The 23,958-nt window shown below is 35.0% G+C and overlaps 1 protein-coding gene across 2 annotated transcripts in view; it reads right to left on the bottom strand.

Annotated features, from left to right (window-relative positions):
* The window catches only part of vta1 (vesicle (multivesicular body) trafficking 1), a 48,188-nt gene that overhangs the window by 22,357 nt on the left and 1,873 nt on the right, over positions 1-23,958 (bottom strand). The window contains exon 2 of one of the 2 annotated variants that reach the window (XM_058756642.1): positions 4,462-4,556. In XM_058756642.1, coding sequence (XP_058612625.1) covers positions 4,462-4,556 — 95 coding nt within the window. Of the gene's footprint in view, positions 1-491; positions 617-4,461; positions 4,557-23,958 lie in introns of those variants that run through there. The other variant, XM_058756643.1, reaches the window with a different exon arrangement.

Raw genomic sequence — 23,958 nt, 5'->3', positions numbered from 1 at the left:
AATCTACACATTTTAAGCTCGAGAGCTTGGTTAAATACAGAGAGAGTACCAAATACAAGAAATGCAGGGGCAAGTGTGTGGCAAAACGTTCAGGATCATCAGGTTCAATCGTCAAGGCCTTTAATTGTCAGGATGCTCACGTAAGGGGCTGCGATAATGTCGTAATTGTTGTTTTAACGATGTGCGATTTGACATTATCGAGTATATTGCAAAAACCAAACCAAACACCTACAGAGAGTGCACGCACACATGACGTGAAGTCTAGTAGGTTAGACTAGTGCGCGTGCGCATTTACAGTGCGTTTTCACTGCATGATTCGGTCTATTAAAATGCATAACAAAATTCAAGATATGGGGGCTTTATATCATTTCATATAGTTAATATCACACGGACAGTGCCGTTTTTTCCTCCAAAAATCAGCATGATTACAAATGTGATATTGATTTTATACAACAGTTCAATAAACAAGAGGTTAATATTAAGAGACTTACGTCTTAGACACCATATTTCCTGTTTTTGCTCCATTTCAACAACAAAAATTATTCCAAACAAAGCCACAGCACTGTTTTGCGTCTCTGAGCAACATGACGGTGTTTCGTTCCTGAATGAATCAACCGTTTAAATGATTCGGTTCAATCGCAGTGACTCACTTATTAACAGTGACTTGATGCCACCTGCTGGTGATTGTAATTTCACATTTAAGGTATCTTTTAATTTAAAAATAATAATTTCCAATATCAGTATTCAACGTTTTATGTTTACAGTATTAAAACATTATATATGCATGTGTAACTGTAGGGTAAATGCATTCATGTCCTGCATTAAGTAGGGTGTAAGTGCATCTAAATGCCACTTCAGAAATTCACAATTCAAATTCAAAGATGAATTTTGTTGATACTGATTTAATTTGCTTGATAACAGCCCAAATGGCTTCTTATTCTAATTGACTGATTAAATTTAAGAATTTGACTCAAATGATGATGCACACTTTTAGAAAAAATGGCTTAATTTTGAAAATGACCATAAAAAGGTAAAAATCAATTTAAACTTATTGGAAAAGATTAATTTCTATCACTGCTGTGAACTGACCACCACACAGAATATGAAGAATATCAAAATCAGCTGTCCACGGTAGTCCTTAAGACTACCAGCAAAATAACACAAGATCAGCACAATAACACAAGCAAAATCTCATCTAATTATTGTTATCGATAAAAAAAGAGATATACATTTTTGTCAATATTGCACACCCCTAGCTGCCAGCCATTCTGCACAATTTGCAGAGCTGAATGTAAAATTTAACACGGCATACACCATCCTAACCGTCGCCAAAGAGGAGCTCTCTCTCTGTCTGTGTTTAACCAAACTCAGATTAATTTAGGTGGTTTACGAAAGAAATCAGTCAGTGTTTCTTTTCATTTTCTCTCTTCTTCAGCCCTTTGCATTTCCCGCCGTAGTTATAGCTCCCTCTCACCTGACAGTGGAAAGCAGTGACTGAGTGATTGACAGCTAATATATTAACCCATCTGCATTAAAGTTAAGAATGTAAAGATGAAAACTGTTAATATATAATATGTAGTTATGGTGCTCATTAATTTTTGGTGGGTGCTCCTAAATTTTTGCTGGTGCTCCTAACTTTTTAAAGTTGGGAGCACCAGTGCTACCAAGTAAAAAAGTTAATTTCGAGCCCTGTAATTTAATTAGGAGCAGCTTCTGATCAATAATCAAAAATTCTGATAAAAAAAATTAGCCTTGCTAATTTGAGGTGACATTTGACTCAAAGTGATTTACAGGGGCATTTTCTTTTTTGCAATGGCATCATTTTCATGTCAAATTAAAACAATTGTTTATAAGCTTTTTAAAATTTCTATTTAAAAAAAAAAAAATTAATAAGAAGTAGAATAAGACAAATAAGTTACCAATTATATGAAATTAGTATTAATAAGAAATTAATTTGTACTACAGAGGTGGCACAGAAGAACACAAAAGTGGCTTGTAAGTACATTTTCAGACGTTTAATGAGGCTCAGAGGTGGCATGAGTGCAATTAAATTCATAAATTCATGTGGAGATTAATGTTTTAAATATACAATTTTGAATACAGAACTATTAAATGATTTAAATAACTAAAATTATACAGTAACCCATGTGTTTGCTTTTAGAGATGCGCAGCGGCTCAGCTGTTACTTTATTTAGAACTATTTTCGTTGATGATATAGAGCTGTTGTATTAAATCAATAAATCACATTTGCAAACTCCCTTAATTATTATTAAAAGCTGTCACTCTCCTTATCGCGATCTGTGCACATAGATGAGAGCGCGCGAGTGATTTATCAAAACTGATTTATCAAGCAGGTGCAAATGTGATACATTCCGTCGGAACCTGCGGGAATGAGTAGAATGATTATCACCGCTAATAGCCGCAATCCCGCGCCGAAATTCAAGTTCTGCTCTGTTCTCTGCTAATAAGCCGACTGTGAATGATGCGAGCAGGCCCGTAGCCAGCTATGAGGTCACCGAGGTCCGAACCTCGGTAAATTTTTCATGTTCAAAAATAAAATTTGTTCTCTGAATGACCAATTTGCTATTAAACTCCTCATATGTCTGTATGTATAATTCAGTTTAGACAGTTTGCAAGAATGTTTAGCGTCCGTGGTATGAAAATGATCGCTGCGAGACGCTGCCGGAGCGAACGAGGCTTGAGAGAGTTGATAGTGAGGACGCGAGCGCAGTCTCCGTATTGCCAAATCCAGCTAATATGCACGTTTTTGACTTGTCTTTCCCACTTAATTTGACACTTTAGAAAGTTAATAATGTAGGACCTTGCGGTTTAGGGTCAGCGATATCTTTATCTTATCTTATTTGCAAAAGATTTGTAATATATTCAGTTTATTTTTATTTACTGATGGGCTTTTGCTCATCTTAATAGCAATATCTGGCAACACTGCATCGCCGTAATCACCAGTAATCAAAAAAGCCCATTTCTGACATTCGATAAGGGAAACGCAAAAAAAAAAAAAAAAAAATCATTATCTGTCAGAAACGTTATCAACGCTGTCAAAAACAGTAGCATTTAACACTAGTGCAGAGATCTTTAGAAAAAGTAGGTTACAGAATAAAATGAAATATGCAAACACTATGAAGAAGTATATGCCAAGTCATTCATAGTAGTTAAATTTTCACAAATCATGCTATAAACATTTATAAGAGCACTAGACAAAGTTATCAGCTACACCGCAATGGTTATAAATAAAAACTATAACAGTATTGTTGCATGTATAATAAACAACTGATAAAATTATCCACCCCATAACTATAGAAATGTATTAACAAATTTTGATGCAATAAATAGGGTATGATTTAAAAATTAAAATCCCTCCAAAACAGAGAAAACTTCTTTCTTTCACAAAAATTTCTGTCTATTTTAAAGTGTTAATAGTGTATAATGAGTTGTATATATAGGGATTATTATAGCACAATTCTATAATAAGAGGTTATTATAGCATCCAATCTCCCCCCAACCATCCCCCCATCCGGACCTCACTAATTTTCAAAGCCTGGCTACGGCCATGGATGCGAGCGGCGTTACTATGTTCTCAGTGAGAAGCTGCAGCCGTGGCGGGGATGATTTTTGGTGTGCTGGCAGAACAACAACAACAATGCGCTACATGTATCTTTTCCCCTCATTTATCCCTAATAACTAATGGAGTGAACACGGAGCAGTTTTTCCGTGAGCGGGAACACAAAACCCGGAGTGGATCCACAGGAGAGAGGAACGTGCTTTCGCTCCATTCCAGGCTTTGATCACATCCCCCTCAGCAGGCTGAATACACCTCGACTTTCCCTAATTTAAGACCTATTCAAACTAAAATTAAGAAATGTATTACACTATTTGAGAAATGTAAGCCATCATCCTTTCACACAGATTCAGTTCAGTACACTGTATGCTTCAGACCTTTTGACCGGATGTGCCCACCAGGATCTGGGTCTCCACAGATTGTTGTTTCCTGTTTCTGTGACATTTAATGAACTGAGCCGAGGCGACAGTAAAAGCGAGCTCTAGAGACGGCAGGGTCTCCATTCTCCAGTAATTGGTTCCCGAAATGTCTATAACAGCGCCTAAGCATAAAAACAAAGTTTTTCCGTTGCTTCCTGCTCCCCTTCTGAGCTATAAATTCAGCCTTGTGAACGGTGATGTGAATACAGTGGCCTTAATACAAAAGGTCACTTAACACTTTTTGCTAATGCCACATACACAAAAGAAATCAAAACTAGTATAGAAGTATGAGTCTAGAATTATGAATCTATAGTTATTTGTAAATATCAGTATATTGCAAGATAAGGCAGTTAATTTTTAAGTAAATAGTTATAAATTCTTCACATCAGTTGAATAAGTGTGCTTAATGAGTTCATGATGTACAATGTTAATTTAAAAAAAGAAATGAACCTATTTAGGACTTACCATTTCCAACTGATCCATTAGTTTCACCAGAAACTTTCGGCACTCTGGAGTTTTGCTATCTAGTTTCATTCCCGTCTGCATGGCGTAAAGTCGACCTGAAACACATTAGACATGAGGAACATTTTACTTTCAATGTTTAATCACTGCACTGATGTCATGTTGGCATTCAGTATACAGTACAGTCAAATGTCTAGACACACCTTATGGGATCATTTTTCCATCTAAAGTATTGCGGTGACTGATAAAATAAGCATGAAACCAAAATTTTAAAATGCAAGTAAAAATATATTGCATAAAATTTAAAAATGAAAGCAGATTTTTTTCAGAATAGCAAACAATGGTCACGGATCGAAAGATAAGCCAGCGTAATTTTTTAAAATAAGCATATATCAAAACTTTAAACATTTAAAATCATATTGCACAAAACTGAAATCTCAATGCAAAATTATCCATTTTCTGCTAATTTTTTGTATGCTTATGGTGTTTTTCCTTTCGCTTGTTTCCACATTCTGCCGCTTGTTTCCCAAATGTTGCGGTTAGTTTCATGTAAATCAGGGCGGGTTTAAGCCTCATCATTGGTCCACTAGTTCTTGATTGACAGCTCCTCCTCTAGCCAATCAGTCGAAGAGGGGCGGTGACGTCAATCCAGTGCGCCTCATTAGCTGCTGATGCTCAGCGTTCACTTGTACAGCTGAAAATTACTGTCAGCTGGAGTAACATCTTTCCATACAGGACACTGTTATATGTGTCTGTCTGTCACTGCTGTATGCCTACCTGGCGATTAGTAAACGTTAAATGAGTCATCCTAGCGACCTGTCGCCATTATATTCACCTACGGTCACATCGTGAAAGGCAGCAGCCACTATATTCACCGGTCTCTCAAAGTCACTGTTATATGTGCCTGGCTCGCCTAAGTCAGTTATGGTAGGGTGACCAGACATCCCGTTTTTCCTGGGACAGTCCCATATTTCAGCTCTATTTTTAGTGTCCCGACTTATTTTGGAAAAAAAAAAAAATCTTTTGTACCGTATTTGGGCGATCAGAGCAAGTATTAGTAGTGTTCTGTCATACGAGAACAGCCTAATCAAAGGTAACCAAGCTCAAAACAAAATTACTATCCAATCACAATTTCGTTATCGTTTAACTTGCAGTAGGTTAAGAAGGGATAAGTGGAATCATGATGAATGACACACACACCGGAAGCGCTCTCTCGATCCCAGTTCTCTTTGCGCCTGAATTGTCAAATACACATACAGCTGTCAAAATGTCCATCGTATGTCGATATTACATCCATACATTTGGTTTTAAAGTGACAGCCTATACCCATCTAATCAAACAACAAAAGATGCTACATAAATGTATACATTTTAAATAAACCTAATGTATTTGAAAAATTAGTTTATTTAATTTATATCTCTATTGTATTCGTCTTGTAATTTGCTTATTTGTTAGTGTTAATAAAACAACTAATATAAATCAAATTTCTCATATAGTGGTCATATTGCCTACTCATCCCATATTCCACCATGAGAAATATGGTCATATGATCACCCACAGTTATAGTTAGTACTGTTAGGTGAGGATAATATGAGTAAGAGTAATATATGCCCGTCACAATTGTTTAGTTCACGTATATTCGTGATTGCAATATTTTTCTTATTTTTGTTGTGTATTTTTCCCCCTCAGATTTGCAGTTTTGTCTTTCATGTACAGTATGTCATTGAGTGGTTGTTGTTGGTTTTGTAAGATTTATAACATTTTTTATGTTACGCTGAGATTATAAAATGGCAAACAGTTAAACAATATCACACGAGGAAGAGTGTTGTTTTCAGCACCATTGCAAATGTTTATTGAACTGTAGTATAAAATCAATATAACAAAGTAAATTTAAGTTAAATACGTAGCCTAACTATTTTTTAATTTTGCTGTATTTCGACGAAGAGTCCAAATAAAGCCACAGTAGAAGAGTGTCCACTACAAGCAGCACAGAGCAGCCTTTTGTATTGATAAAATGATTCACTTTATTCCTCACTGAACGAATCCGCCATTTGAATGAATGATTTAATGACTCACTCTAAAGATAGAAACTTGCTGCCACCTACTGGCTATTTTACTTTCATATTGTTGCTATATTCAAACCTTATATATTTATGACATTAATATGACTGTGTTATGCAATTATATATGTAAATAAACAATATCCAAATGAATCGTTGTGTATATCAAATCCACCTGGCCTCTGTAACACTTGTTTTCACTGATCAGTAGTCAAATCTAGCCAAGTCAATGCAAATGACTTGCAAGTTCATTTATAATTAATTTATCAATTTACTCATTTACTGTTAACAGATTGCCAGGTTGGCATACAGCAGTGACAGACAGACACATATAATATGGAAAGATGTTACACCTCGATTGAATACAATAAAACAAAAAAAATATAACAAAACTAAAATATAATAAAATACCTAACTACATAATACTACTATTGTTAGAAATTGCAACAAAATTAAAATAGAAATATAAACTTTTGAACTGCGGGTTTCGTCTGGTGAGAGGAGAACTGACCCCCGACTGAGCCTGGTTTCTCCCAAGGTTTTTTTTCTCCATTCTGTCACAGAGGGAGTTTTGGTTCCTTGCCGCTGTCGCCTCTGGCTTGCTCAGTTGGGGTCACTTAATTTCTAGCGATTATCGCCGATTTGATTGCACAGATCATATTTAAACTAAACTGAGCTAGACAATGACATCTCTGAATTCAATAATGAAATGCCTTTAACTGAAAATTTAAAATTGAGTGTTTAATCTTATCATTATACATTACTGACACTCTATCCTCTAATTTGATACTGTTAAGTGCTTTGACACAATCTGTATTGTTAAAAGCGCTATATAAATAAAGGTGACTTGACTTGACTCCAGCTGACAGTAATTTTCACCTGCACAAGTGAACGCTGAGCATCGGCAACTAATGAGGCGCACTGGAGTGACGTCACCGCCCCTCTTCGATTGATTGGCTAGGGGAGGAGCTGTTAATCAAGAACTAGTGGACCAATGATGAGGCTTAAACCCGCCCTGATTTACATGAAACTCTAACCGCAACATTTGGGAAAGCAAGTGCAGAATGTGGAAACAAGAGCGAAAGGAAAAACAGCATAAGCATACAAAAAATAAATAAATAAATAAATATATATATATATATATATGAGCAGAAAATGGATAATTTGGAATTAATATTTCAGTTTTGTGCAATATGATTTTAAATGTTGGACAGAAAAATGATCCCATAACGCCTAACTGGATATATGTTTCTCATGACCTTACAGCTTATGCTAAAATGCCTGAAATTAACATCTTTTGTAGCGTACTTTTGTAAATTGTATAAGTCTTTACAAAACAAACAAAGTTTTTTTTAGTTGGAATGAAGTGAAGAAAACAAAGCCAGTATGTGTCCAGTATATCAGAATTCCTTCATTACAGTCCAAGAGGAGAATTCCAGACTACCTCATAAAGTTGGCTGAGAGAATGCCAAGAGTGTGCAAAGTGGTTATCAAAAAGAGGTACAGAAGTGTTATATTGAAATATTATTTTAATATTTCCATTTCTGTTATTTCAAAATTTTGCTGACCTAAAATGTGAAAAAAGTAGAATTGTCCAAATGTTTGACTTACTGGAAGCAAAATTATATTATGATGAGTTAGATTATAAAAAACAAAAAAAAAACACAAAAAACAACACCTTTAAATAGTAATTAAAAGGTCTGTGTTACAGTTCTGGCCCTTAATTAACTTTCTCCACTATCCTCTAATTCTCTTTCCTTGCCAGTAAACTGCATTTTTTGCTTTTGTGTGTTTTTGGACCAGTGGAGTCTAGTTGTCACTAGCGAGAGTTACAAAACATGATCAGGCCAGCACATCTGGCAAATGTTTTCAAGGTATTTTACTGGCCATATGTGGCCTGTACAATGGAATTCTTACTGGCTCTTGTTCATTTCGTATAATATACAACAGTGGTACATGGTAAGTGAGAAAGGGTTTATTTATTTATGTATATATATATATATATATAAAAAAGGTCCCACAAGCCTTTGATGCACACTGTATGTGTCATTTCCGGATGCGCACTTTGAATACCACAGCTACAACTGTCAGGGCAAACAACTCCAAAGATACAGAAGTCGCTGCTTTAAGGGCATAAAACTACACTCATATGCAGAATGAATTTCATTCACCTCACACATCAATAAAAAGCATTAACCCTGTTTTGATATTAATTAATAAATGTACAAGTCTAGATCAATCAATAAAAAATGTGATCTACAAAGAAGAGGTGAAGCATGAAACAGGATGCATGGAGTGTGTTCATTAGAATTCAAGAAGAATCGCAAACAAGGTCTTCATTATGGGTTGCCTGGAAGAAGACAAGGCAACAATCAATTGCTATTGCACAAGTTCAAAGTCATTAAGTTAAGAGGGAGGTGTTAAGAGGGACATTTGGGAAAAAAAGGCAGTAAGCCCAGAGCCCTTGGGATATGCTCCACTAATGAAGATAATATCCGTTCCCACCCACACTTTCACCAATTTAAAATCTCACCTAGGTGAACCTATGATGTCCCAAAGGAAATTAAAAAGATGAGGACTTACAAAGTATTCCCGGACTTGCTATCGTATTTATGTGATGAAGAGGGATGAAATGATCCCCTTGCGGCTAACATTGGCCAAAATCTTCATTCGCTAAATATTGAGATACATCAGTATGGACCTCTTACTTAATGTAACAAAACTAAATGTCACAACAATGAGAAAACTTAATGTCATGACCTTATGAACTGTTTTTACTTGGTCCTTAAAATGGTATATATTTGCAAGAAATGTCTTTTAATGGAAATACTGTGAAGACATAATTGGTACGTACATTTACATTAATTGCCGTAATTCAAGACACATAAATCTAACCTAATACATATGCTATAACTTAAAATGAATAAAAAAAAAAAAATGTAAAGTCATTCTAGTATGCAAACATAAGGAAACTGATGTGAATCATTAAGTGAAATACATATTTAAACTTGCTGTCTTTTGTTGTAAACACACTGTGGAAAAGGCTGGAAAAATTCTCTTGATATTACAGTGCTTTTAACAATATAAAATATCCAAACAAAATAACCAATTCCACATGCTTTGCTGAAGCGACATTCGTCAAGCTGAGACGGGACTTTGAATGGCACTTTGTATGCGAGGCAGACCTTGAAATCAATCATCTAATTCCGATTTTAAACACATTAGCCAGTAAAACACAGTGAACTGGCAATTACAACTTCCTGAAGGAAACAAGGAAAAGCAAATATACCCAGCTGTGAGTGCTCTGGCCAGGGCAAATACATCCTGCGTGTTAGTCCTCATAAGGGTGTCTGTATGCTGCTGGATAGAGCTGTGCTCTCTGCCAAGAGGTAAGGTTTAAATTTCAATAATTGAACTACAAATGTTTTTGTTGAGAGAGAAAAACACTAGATAGAAGACACACCTGAAATCGAATCAATTTTAAATGGTTTAGACTGCTATCAGCATCAAATGCTGAAGTTTTATTTCAAACAAGAGGCCTATTCACATCTAATGAGACATTTAAAGTGCCTTAGTTAAAATAAGCGTTAAATTAGTCAGAATAAGATGGGTTAAATAAACAGAGAGAAAGCAATATGATCAGCTTAAAGGGATACTCCACCCCAAAATAAAAATTGTGTCATTAATCACTTACCCCCATGTCGTTCCAAACCCGTAAAAGCTTCGTTCGTCTTCGGAACACAATTTAAGATATTTTAGATGAAAACCGTGAGGCTTGTGACTGTCCCATTGACTGCCAAGTAAATTACACTGTCAGGGTCCAGAAAAGTATGAAAGACATCGTCAGAATACTCCAGAATATTTTTTGTATGGAAATAAAACAAAAATAACGATTTAATTCAACAATTGAATTAAATTGTTCGGCACCGTAATGTCACCGTAGCGCCATTATGGAGAGTATTGCTGCACGCAAAATGCGTACGCTCTTCCGTGTCAGCCGCGACATAGGGATGCGCTGTTTGCATTTAAATCAAAGCATAAATCCACGTAGAAAACATATCCTTGTGTCGCGACTAACACAGAAGAGCGTACAAATTTTGCCAATTCTCCAAAATGGCGCTACGGTGACGTTACGGTGCTGAATTGTTGAATTAAGTCGTTATTTTTGTTTTATTTCCATACAAAAAGTATTCTCGTCGCTTCATAATGTTACGGTTGAACCACTGATGGCAGATGGAGTATTCTGATGATGTCTTCCATACTTTTCTGGACCCTGACAGTGTAATTTACTTGGCAGTCAATGGGACAGCCACAAGCCTCCCGGTTTTCATCTAAAATATCTTAAATTGTGTTCCGAAGACGAACAAAGCTTTTACGGGTTTGGAACAACATGGGGGTAAGTGATTAATGAGAAAATTTTCATTTTGGGGTGGAGTATCCCTTTAAGACAAAATACAAAAAAAAAAACGAATAGTCTTGTGTAGTGAACAAGGAAAGGCCATAGGAAGCACATGAAATACTAGTCAAAATATCACACATTTATCAATCATATCATCAAATATATATCCAAATATAATAAAAACAAACAAACACAGGGTAAGGTAATTGATTTATGAGCTCTCAATCTGGATAAACAGTATATTTTACCACTGTTAGTATCACCAAGTACAAAAACCCTAAGAGATCATAAACTGTTGTTGATGGGTTTTTTTTGGGGTTCCCATTTTGGTCTTGTTTTATAATCTCAACATAAACTTTGTTACTTTCTCATAATCTCAACCACATTTCTTATGGAAAACAAATGATGCGTTGCTCATGATTAGTGCCACTTCAGCTTGAGCGAGTCTCTGATCATTCATTAGGCAGCAATAAATGCACACTGCTTGGAAATTAATTTTGTTAAGGAAAAAATGAATACACCCGACTTTCTAAGTCAAAAACTTTTGTTGCAATCACTACAAAACAAAACAGAAAAAAACAAGACTTAGTGTCACGCTAATATTTATGCAATGCCTCTTTATTCCACTTTGTCCTCAAAAAATCCTCTCCATTTTGGGAGAAGACCAGTTATAATGAGGTCACAATTCAAATGGTTATCAGTTAGATAACCTTGTATGAACAAAATAATTGGAGGTTCAATAGATGGCAGCTGAAGGGAAAGGCTCATATGGTTTTTGATATATTTTTGTCAAGTACTTCTCGTCCTTGATTCTTTAAGAACATGCCATTTCCTCTTCCATGAGGCCCAATTTGCAGAGATCTGATGTCTATCAGAATAGATCACAGCATACGGTCACAAAGTCCTCCTTTGTAACTGTATTACGCCCATACTGCTCAGCATCCAATGTTCCTCATCTGAAACAATGCAACACTGAGGCTATTCAGACTTGTAAAGCATGAAATAAAAACCATAATCTATTATTTGCCTACGGATGATTTTATTTCTTTCTCTGTTTAAAAGAAAGCAAGTGAAATAAGTGTGGATTAATGTAAGAATAGGAGTTTCATTGAAAGCTGTTACAAACCTTATCAAGCGACTTAAAATAGCTCTAGAAATGACTCGTTTTGGCGTAATTAAGTGGTAAATGTAAATTAATTTAGAAAGACTCTTATTAGTCATATGATTCCTTGCTACTTGCATGTGCCTGGGCCAAACACCAGATTGCACCCGTTCAATGTCCACTGTACAACAAAGCACACTACAATATCTCAGACGCTCATTATTGGCCAAGTAAGCATCAATGCAAGCTTGACGTTTGACAGAAGAAAGACAGCGTGACTCTTCAGACGAGGACATGCCCGAGTATTTCACTGACATCTGCAGTAAGAACCGAATTGTATATTCAGGAATGTCAGCCCGCGCACTCTGCTTTCCCTATTACAAGGATGTTATTATGTAGCTGCTGCTCAATCTGAAGACTGGATAAGGTCCAGCGAGAAGGAAGGAAAACAATGTCAAAGAGGGCCTTTTCCATAGGTTTACAGCATGGTGCCAATCAGAGAACTGGAGCTCTGTCAAAGAGACAGAAGCCAGAGCAGAACCGCATCTGAAGAGCATTCTGCTTCAAAAACCACGCACAACTAAAGACTGCCACACATTAATCTGGCACCGCGCACATGGCTGTCGCACATTATGATGCCTTCATAAAAAATAAAACAATTCTTATAATCCAGAAAAACAGTTTTGCCATTACCAATGCTCTGAAGCAGCACTAAATCTGTTGTTTTTTTCATTATATCACATAATGCAGTTCATCCTAACTTTAAAAGTGTGAAGCATAAAATACACTTCAGCTGAAATACCGGGTATGACAAAATCACTAATTATGATTCATAAAGCAAGTTTAACTCCTGAGCCAAGAATAATTTACATTTTAGGATAATGAAGAAAAATATGATAATCAAGAGAGAGTGTAGATGCATCATCATCATCTAGTTATATAACAAACAGACCATGATCAACTATTAGGAGGGTAAGCAAACAACAGATAAAGTCATAAATAAAAAGGGGCCAGTAAGTTAACAACAGAAACAATTCCAGCAAAGCCTGATTCCCTCAGTTAAATGTCAATGCTGACCTCCAGTGGCACAGTAAATTCACCCTCTATTAAAAGAAACTGCTTAGACCTTTTATAATTAATAAGTCTTCATGTATGAGTACAACACAATTACAGCTTTATACAAACAACTTTCACAATCAAGAGCATCACTGAATGTCCCAAAGCACTGCAGACTAATGGAGACTTACTAAAATATGAAAAAAAGTGTTTAAAATCTACACTGAGACTGTTTAATCGACTGTCTTTTACATTTTGAACTGGAAAGAAGAACACAATTACACACAAAGCAACTGATCTGTTCAGAATAAATACAGAGCCTATAATCTATACAAGAAAATGTCATAATTGAGATAATAAAAAGCTGAAAATCTTCCAAAAAGGTGTGTTAGTGGGTGTTGATAAACTGCAGATAGTCATTTGATGTTTAGCAGGGACTAGTGTTATACATTTGCAAATCCCACCCAACTTTGGCAAGTGAACTTTTGCAAATTCATAGATCATCCCCATGGATTGTCCTTACAAAGCTTTGAGTTATGAGATCTTTAAAACCCAGTACTCCAGTTTTCAGTGTCAAATGATCCTTCAAAAATCTCACTGATTGATTTGGTGCTCAGTTGAAAACAGTTGTGCTGCTTATAGTTTTGCGGAAATCTTGATACTTTTTTTTTTTTTTCAGGATGTGTTTATGAATAGAAAGCTCAAAAGAACAGCATTTATTTGAAATCTTTTGTAACATTATAAGCAATGCTGTCACTTTTGATTCATTTAATACATCCTTGCTGAATAAAAGTATTATTTCTTTGCAAAAAAAAAAAAAAAAAAAGGAATCAGATTCATTTGTTATCTTTTCAAAGGGTTAGATACCGGATCACCGGAAGTGACGCAGTGAAAGGTGTTGTTGTTGGTGAGCGCGGTAAATTCGTGTTGTGGTTGTGGAGTAAATGGCGTAAATAAAGTTTATGGTGACCGAACATGGACTGCGGCCGAGGGATGTTTTGCCCGTTTTGTGGCAAACACATGAGCAGCTTAAGGCGGTTTTGCTGTACGTGTGGTCAGTGTTTGGAGTTTCTAAAGGACGCGAACCAAACGGAAACACAGGGGACGTCTCGACAGCCAGACAGTGTTAAGCTGCTCATGTGTTTGCCACAAAACGGTAGTGATGTGACGTTCGACACCGAGGCTTCGAAGCTTGTATCAAAAAAACTAAGCATCTGGTAGTGAAGCACTGTACCGGAGCTTGATTCATTTTGCCAAAACCACATGATCTGTGACGTCCGAAGCTTCGTTTTCGCACACAACCACGTGACTGCTTCATATTCTGTTTCAAATAACGCGAACCACTTGTGCAGTTTGAAGGGTCACTCACTTCTTTGATAAGAATGAATCAATATACGAATAAATATATGCATGTGTAGTTTTGTGCATGTTCATTTTGTATTAATTCCCGCTTCACAATCACTTCAGCTGACCATTCTGATAATCTTCTTTTATTTTGATCATTTATGCATTGCCTATTTTTTCCACAAATTTATTCACTCATTTATTCATATATTGTGTAAAACAATGACTGACATGTAAAAGATTAATTTATATAGCGTTAATACTTTGTTTTATTTTCATAGCACAAACTGATTTATTATCTGAAACAATCCAAAAATGGCTGGGTGGTCTGGGACGCAAAGGCAGCTATTTCCACCTTTTGACCACAAGATGTCGTTAGTGTGCATCGTTTTGAAAAGCTTCGAGTAATGAACCTTTTTACGATACAGTTGAGGGGAAGCCTTGGTGCTTCGCAAAGCTTCATTTTTACATCACTACAAAACGGGCAAAACATCCCTCGGCCGCAGTCCATGTTCGGTCACCATAAACTTTATTTACGGCATTTACTCCACAACACGAATTTACTGCGCTCACCAACAACACCACCTTTTACCACGTCACTTCCGGTGTGTGGTACATTCCCTTTCCGTGAAGAATCTGTCATTGTAAATTTGTTTCGGAACTGGTAAAAGTGTTTTGCGTCTTGTTAATTTGTTTTCTAAAATGTAAATTTGTTTCGTCCTTGGTAAAAGTGTTTTTCCCATGTAATTGTGTTTTATGATAGTTAAAAATGTTTTCCAAAATATAAATTTGTCTCGAGCTTCGTAAAAGTGTTTCACACTTTGTAATGTTGTTTTGCACTTCCCGGCCACTGTTGTTAGATGCCGGCTATATTAACAAATAAACTGATGTCCAAAATTTGTGACAATGGCACATTTCTGTCCTCGATTGAAGCCAAAACTTAATCTTCTCAAAGCAGTTCCATAACAGATGTATATTGATCTTCTCTACAATATTTTGCCCTGAAACATCAGGATGGCGTTAGCCTGGAAGCTTAAACGTGGCCTTTGTCAGAGTAATTGGACTGCCTTTCTCCTTCAGAGTTCAGAAACGGCCCAACAAAGAAGAGAGATTACATCTAACATTTTCTTAAAGTTGCCCCTCTCCCTTCATGGATTGCTCAGGTCATAACACAAATATCAAGTTTGACATTTAGACTCAGCAAAGAAAGGACATAATGCCTCACTACTCAGAAATGGAAAATTGTAGGAGCAGTGGGAGGTCTCCTATTGATGAGGTCGGACTCCCAGTACACTGACTGCAGTCTACCTGAAAAGGTGCTCTTCTGGTAACTATGACAACAAGAAAGCAACGCGAAAAAAAAAAAAAAAAAATGATCCTGCTCAATAGACAGAGGGATAATGACACTAGCCTTTTCACTGGGTATTTGATAGAAAATGGCTATTCGACATGTGACATAAGTATAATAGTGTGTGAGACTATTATCTGGGACATGCAAACATTTGGTAACCTTCCTTCAGCGTCCAGTCAACTTATTACATTTTTATTAGTGCTGTCAATCGATAATTTTTTTTAAATTGAGTTAATCACAGTCATGGACTTGAACCCGGTTGCTATAGAAACAGTCAGCGTTCTGAGACATGCGCTTAGGACTGCGCATGCGCACTGGCTGATCTAGCCTGAGAAATATGCTTTTTTTTAAATGCTATTTGAGCAAAATAAACAACTTTTATGATACAGTTGTTGTCAGATTTCATTGGTGATTTCAAATATGAAATTTAATCGTATGCTTGGCGAACAGTTTTGGAGAATTTGATGTTTCCCCATTCAAAGAGATAGGAGCTGCACTTGCATGCCCGAGAAGCGTTTCAAAGATGGCCGCTGAGTGACATGACTTGCCGGGACTTTGATTAGAGCTAACATTAGCATCATGCTACATAAGACAATTTATGGTATTAAACACTTGGTATTACACTTTTACTCAAAACTCACTTTAAACCACCATCGAGTGTTTGATCTTCCTTTTGCGATCACGTGGAATTTGGTCATTTACTGTTGTTAAAATATGCTATTAATAGCCTTTTTTTTATTCTTTTTTTTTTTCAAATCGCTGTACAAATTAGCATTTCAGTACACATTATTGTTATGAAAATATCCAAATCTCAAGAAAAATCACATATAAACCATATCCTATCATAATCGCGTGTTTATTATTTTATATAATCTATAGTGGCTGTTGTCATGTTTATTTCTGCTGTGTAAAAGCCTTAACATGTATGCTCTGGCTGAAACTCACGTTGTTTGTGATGTTACAACCGCCTCTCCGTTCTTAAGTTGCCAGGTATACAGTCCAAGAATAATACCCATTAGTAAAATTATACATTTTTATTTGTCTATACACTTTGGGCGGCCGCGGTACATTATAAAAGTTGCTAAAAAAAACGCAACCCACGGTGTAATTTTTCCTGCGACTGCAGCTGATTTTCAAAATAGCCCAATTGTGCGGGAAAATCGTGACCCTGGCAACACTGTAACAATGATAGATAACCTTCCACGCTGTGATGACGGCAGGAAGTTGGGGTCAAACCTTATCAAACGATTCATTTGCATTAAAAAATATTAACGTGTTAAAATTTTTAGATTAATCACATGCGTTAACAGCCCTAATTTTTAGGAATTGTTAACTTAACTCTCAAGCTGACTTGCACAGACCTAACAATGTCTTCCTTTCAGCCAATAAGATACTCCTATTATGAACATCAAATAACATTAATATTATGTGCAAAACCTTCCTCCTGAAGCTAAAGGTAAAACATATAGAACCAAAAATTGTAATACCAAATAAAATTAAAATATGCAAAAATCTATATCTGCAATTATCAAGCAATTATCAGTTTCTGCTATCTGATTCTGTGAGCACGCAGACTAAGCAGCTTGATGTTAAGCAGCCACAACACGCAGGTATTATCAAACATTCAAATATGCTACAATGTCCCTTGAGCACTAATTATCATTTTTAGTTTGTTAATTCATTAGAAAGCATACAAAAACATGCACACTAATTAATAACTGTTCAAATATAAAAGTATAATCAAAGTTGTTGAAATGCAATCCTTTCTACTGCAACATCACGGTCTTCCCATATTATAAGGGTTATGATTATCATATCACAATGACTACTTTCCTATGCACTTTGATTACATAGTTAGTTTATAAGTCATTGACATAAGGATTTTCGGGTCAAATGGGCCAATTTTAAAATACCAAAAAAATATCAATTGTAACTGTTCAAACATTAAGAATGTTGTGTACACAAATTCCTATTAAAATTTAAAATTAAGTGATTTTAGTGTTTTTTCACCTAGATGAATTGGCCGTAGTCTTAAAAAATGTCATGTAGCGCGACCATGATTTATATAAAAGTTAAATTCCTTAACTTTTTTTTTTTTTAAATGTTCTCAGTAATTAAATTGTTTAGAAAAAGTATTTGCATTTAATTTTGAGTTTTTGTAAATAATGACCTCTTATTTTTGTTCTATAATTTCAGAGTTGCCTTCTTAAACATAGTAAACAGTTTCCTGTAAATTGCATAAAACATAAAAATGTTTTAAAAATACCATTCACTTAAGCCTACCGTAGCAGTGATTTATATTTCAACCACAGAAATGTATTTTATTTTTAAATTATTACAGTTATTGATATAATTGGACGAGTGGTCGCTCCAAATAACACAAAGACCTTATATCATTAAAAATCTATTTAAAGACACTTGTGAAAAGTGCAGCACGTGGCATTAACTGCAGGCATTTCTTTAGCCCCAGTCATTTCTGTACTTTGCCCAATATTGGCTGCTCAATTGACCCTTCGCTGGGAGTTTGATTAACAAGCGATCTGACATACCACCGAATCCGTCATTTTTGTCCGACAAACAAACCAGACAGGAGAGTAGATTAACGTCGGTGGACTTGAACTTGAAAAATGGTGTGTATTGACATCTTTTCACGGTTGAAACAAAATACCTTCTGATTAGGGTTGGGTACCGAACTCAGTACTTTTAAGGGTATGGACCGAATTGCGTCGGTGCTACCGAGTATCAATTCACATTAAATCATTCGGTACCAAATTTCGGTACCTGAGAACGCATTTGGGCGCATACGAGAGAGACAGAGAGGGAGAGAGAGAGAGACCCTGTAAAAACGGAATCATAAAAAAGAATGTCTGTCACTTAATTTGAATCGCAATATGAACTAGTGTATGTGAATATTAAAACGCAAAAAGACAGTTTAAATATGAATCCTGCATGTTCCGTTAGCCTTGGTATGTATGAATGGCGGAGGTTTCGGTCCATGGTATTGTTTACTACACAAATACTGAAGTACACGTGAACTCGTGGTGATTTTGGACTCTGCACTACATGAACACATGAACATACAGGCTGTGAGAGTCACTTCATGAGAATTTTACCATTTCGTTTGAGAAAACCAGCATCATATCATACTGTATACACACAGAAACCTGTCAAAATAAAAGTGCGGTTTAACATGTAACAGAAATATATTACTCTTGTATTACTTTTGTACAGTATAATGTACGTTTATATATTCCATTTACTGACAAATTTAAATAAAACAATTAAGTGATAAAAATTATTACAACCACATTAACGACTTAATTGTAGAAAAAAATACAATTATTATTAAAACTTTTTTAAAAGTATATTCACACAATTTTTCTACCATTTATTAATTTTAACAGTAAACCTCTGTTTGTTTGCCAAAAAATAAAAGGGTTTCATTTTGATTTGATTAAAAATAAATAAATGTGCCATGCCTTCATTTGATTCATTTGCCTTCAAGAATTTCTGGAAGAAAAAAAAAAAAAAAAAGTAGGGTCCTATTGTTCAAAATGTTGAAATTGAGAGTTTTGGACTTATTTTTTCATTGAAATAAATGTTTTTGTTATTACACACAGAGTAAAGTACCGAAAAAAGGTACCGTTGGGTACTGGTACCGTGCAGTTCAAATGTGAACGGTACCCAACCCTACTTCTGATGTTCATTCATGTTTATTTTGTGCTATAACTAGTAAAGATGAAGAGATGATCGGTTCATGGGGTGCTTGAACTGAGGCGCTAAAGCAATCTGTCACAACACGTTAAAGAGCCACAAAACAGTATGTGTTTGAATTTCTTTAAAAATTACAAAATTTGAACACTGACACTTTGTTTCATACCAAAAGTAACCAGCTCAGTCTTGTATGTCGGGCGCACCGTGATGTATTTTTCACAGCAAGAGAACATGATGCGTGGCATAAAAATTCCATGGTTTGTCAGATGTAGCAACAGTAACTAAGGGGTGGGTCTTTGCGAAGGGTCAATTTAGAGTAGTGGGAGGTTGCTGGCTCAGGTTCTGAGATGACAACATGAATATCTTTCTTATAGTAGAAAATGACATCTGAGTTTGTGCTAGACTGCAGGGTCAGAATTAACATGCTGCCTATGGTGAGCATTTATTTTACTTTACATGGCAGTGCAATCTGGTAGAATAGATTAAAATAGTTATTAAATAAATAATAAAATTACTAATAAATGCATAATTACCAAAGTAAAATTACATGCTCTGAATTTTTTTCTCATATTGTACAAATATTAAACAAACCATCTGAAATGACCCAAATTGCATAAAAATCTATTACAAATTATAATAAAAGTATTTTATGTATACACACAGAAACCTGTCAAAATAAAAGTGCGGTTTAACATGTAACAGAAATATATTACTCTTGTATTACTTTTGTACAGTATAATGTACGTTTATATATTCCATTTACTGACAAATTTAAATAAAACAATTAAGTGATAAAAATTATTACAACCACATTAACGACTTAATTGTAGAAAAAATACAATTATTATTAAAACTTTTTAAAAGTATATTCACACAATTTTTCTACCATTTATTAATTTTAACAGTAAACCTCTGTTTGTTTGCCAAAAAATAAAAGGGTTTCATTTTGATTTGATTAAAAATAAATAAATGTGCCATGCCTTCATTTGATTATCAGAAAAAATAAAACAAGAATTTCTGGAAGAAAAAAAAAAAAAAGTAGGGTCCTATTGTTCAAAATGTTGAAATTGAGAGTTTTGGACTTATTTTTCATTGAAATAAATGTTTTTGTTATTACACACAGAGTAAAGTACCGAAAAAAAGGTACCGTTGGGTACTGGTACCGTACCGGTTCAAATGTGAACGGTACCCAACCCTACTTCTGATGTTCATTCATGTTTATTTTGTGCTATAACTAGTAAAGATGAAGAGATGATCGGTTCATGGGGTGCTTGAACTGAGGCGCTAAAGCAATCTGTCACAACACGTTAAAGAGCCACAAAACAGTATGTGTTTGAATTTCTTTAAAAAATTACAAAATTTGAACACTGACACTTTGTTTCATACCAAAAGTAACCAGCTCAGTCTTGTATGTCGGCGCACCGTGATGTATTTTTCACAGCAAGAGAACATGATGCGTGGCATAAAAATTCCATGGTTTGTCAGATGTAGCAACAGTAACTAAGGGGGGTGGGTCTTTGCGAAGGGTCAATTTAGAGTAGTGGGAGGTTGCTGGCTCAGGTTCTGAGATGACAACATGAATATCTTTCTTATAGTAGAAAATGACATCTGGAGTTTGTGCTAGACTGCAGGGTCAGAATTAACATGCTTCTTATGGTGAGCATTTATTTTACTTTACATGGCAGTGCAATCTGGTAGAATAGATTAAAATAGTTATTAAATAAATAATAAAATTACTAATAAATGCATAATTACCAAAGTAAAATTACATGCTCTGAATTTTTTTTTCTCATATTGTACAAATATTAAACAAACCATCTGAAATGACCCAAATTGCATAAAAATCTATTACAAATTATAATAAAAGTATTTTATGTATATAAACTACAAATTGAATATAAAAGCACAACAAATATTTTTCTATATTATTTAATTAAACAAATGTTTAGATATATATATTTTTTTTATGTGAATGTCCCTTTAGGGGACATGAGATTTTCATGAGATTTTAAGAGAGTTCAATTAAATGTTCCTTTAAATCTTTTTTCAATTAAATTAAATGTTATATCTTTTTGCTGCTTTTGAGAGTTAAAAATGTAACTGGTTGTGTAAAATATAGGGATTAACCATGAGCAGGTTGAAAATAGATTCAAATATGTGACGATTCAAATCGGTAAAGATGCTAAACAAATCGAGATTCAATTAGGGGTAGGAGTTTATATGAATACTGGAACTTACTGTCTTTAGAAAAGTTTAGATGGTATTTTTTCTTTTCATCTTGCCTCTGTATAATGCGTATTAATGTTCATAAGTGCAGCTCTGCTTTGTTTACAGCGGAAACCAAGGAAATGCTTTAAGTGCCACCTGCTGGCAGAGAGTGAATCTGCGTCTCATTCAGCTCGTCTGCAGTTTCTGTTTCATGCAGATATTTTTTTATGTATAGTTTCACAAAACTGAAGTCAGACCATTCTGTTTTTGCTTCAAATTTCGAAATTATACAATCTAATGGTTGCCTCTAATTTTAAATGGAAAGAGCATAGACAACGTCTTATTTTGTTTATATGAAGAGATTTATTTTATTTGTGTTAATTATTTATTTGATTTGGGGCTTGTTTTAAAATTTCAATTTAGTTTTGTTATTTACATTACATTTTGTTATTTAGCAGACGCTTTTATCCAAAGCGACTTACAAATGAGGACAATAGAAGCAATCAAAACCAACAAAAGAGCAATAATATGCAAGTGCTATATTAGTATATTATTATAGTGTTATATTTCAATTTCACAAAGAAACGTGCAGCATTTTGTCCAAGCAATAATAAAAGGACACATTTAATTTATAATTTGTCTTAAATCTCATTTTGTTAAAAATAAAATCATGAACCGAATCGTGAGTTGAGTGAATCATTACATCCCTAGTAAAATATGCACATAATATTGTAATATTGATGTATCGATCACAGGCCCTTGAATTTAACTAAAAGCACAACTGTATTGCAGCATGTTTTGAGGTATAACAAATATTGCATCGCTGGCAAAGAGAACCGACTGTGATGAAACCCTATTTACATCCTATTTTTCCTAGTACACAATAGTTTATATTATTCTTGCCATTTTATAGATTTTACAGTACATTTAATTTACTTTTCTGTACAATTTGTAAAACCACATGAATAATTACAATTAGTATTTTGAATAATAAAAAAAAAGGTTAAAATATTCACCCAAAAATGGAAATTCTGACATTTACTTACCTTCCAGTTGTTCCAAACCTGTATAAGTTTCTTTCTTCTGTTTAACATAAAAAAAGAGATAATTTGAATAATGTAGTAACTAAACAGTTGCTGGTCTCCATTGACTCCCACAGTATGAAAAAAATATAGCCTATACAATGGAAATCAATAGGGACCAGCAACTGTTTAGTTACAATTCTTTAAAGTGACCCTATTATGAGTTTTTGAAAATTACCTTACATGCAGTGTGTAACACAGCTCTAAATGAATGTAAACATCCTGCAAAGATTTAAATCTGAAAGTGCACTGTGTTTAAAGTTATTGTCTCTCAAAAGAAAGAGTTGACTCTGAATCATTGAAACAAGTCATTTTTAAAACGAATTCCAGGCATGTTACATGAAACATTAGCATATTGCCCACCCACATGTTGGTCTTTTTGTGTTGGTCTGAATGAAAATGCAAATTCATGCTTTGCCACTAGGTGCCGCTTTTGGGGAGGTAAAACAGCTGTTTCCCCAGTAACGCTGTACACAAAGCAGCACTGCCTCACAAACGCAGCATTATCAGGCATTACCGGCATGATGAAATGAAAATGAAACCAATCGGACCAATCACTACAGATCAACCACCATAGCGTCACACAAAGGAGGGTTTGGAAAAATGAATCGTTAAACAAATCGTTTGGGGGTCGTTGAACAAATAAGGTAAAAAATAATTGCATATTATAAGACAATGAAAGTGTTTTTTGACCTTGCATGCATGTCAACCTGTTGTTGGGGACTCCCAAAACCAAAATATGAACCTTTCATTACCCATAATAGGAGCACTTTAAATGGGTCATCGGATGCCCACTTTCCACAGGCTGATATGATTCTTTAGAGTCTTAATGAAAAGTCTATAACATACTTTGGTTAAAATTTCTCAATGGTAGTGTAAAAAAACACCCTTTTTAACCTATCAAAATCAGCTGTTTTCAGCAAGCCATTCTATTTCATGTTGCTTTAAATGCTAATGAGCTCTGCTCACCCCGCCCCTCTCTTCCGTGGGGTGACGAGCAGATTGTAAACTTCAGCCGCAAAACTCGCTAACTAGCATATATTAGGAAAGAAGATTTGCAAAGATTCATAAAAAACACTTATGCTCACTTCTTCTGCAGAAGCTGGGTCATGAATGATTCGCACAAACATAGACGCATTTAGGCAGAACAGGGATCATCGCATTCCTTTCAAAAATGAAAGTAA

Source organism: Onychostoma macrolepis, chromosome 20 (genome assembly GCF_012432095.1).
Source record: "Onychostoma macrolepis isolate SWU-2019 chromosome 20, ASM1243209v1, whole genome shotgun sequence".
Lineage (NCBI taxonomy): Eukaryota > Metazoa > Chordata > Actinopteri > Cypriniformes > Cyprinidae > Onychostoma > Onychostoma macrolepis.
The sequence above is the reverse complement of the archived record's forward strand: the minus strand, read 5'-3'. Positions and strand labels throughout refer to the sequence as shown.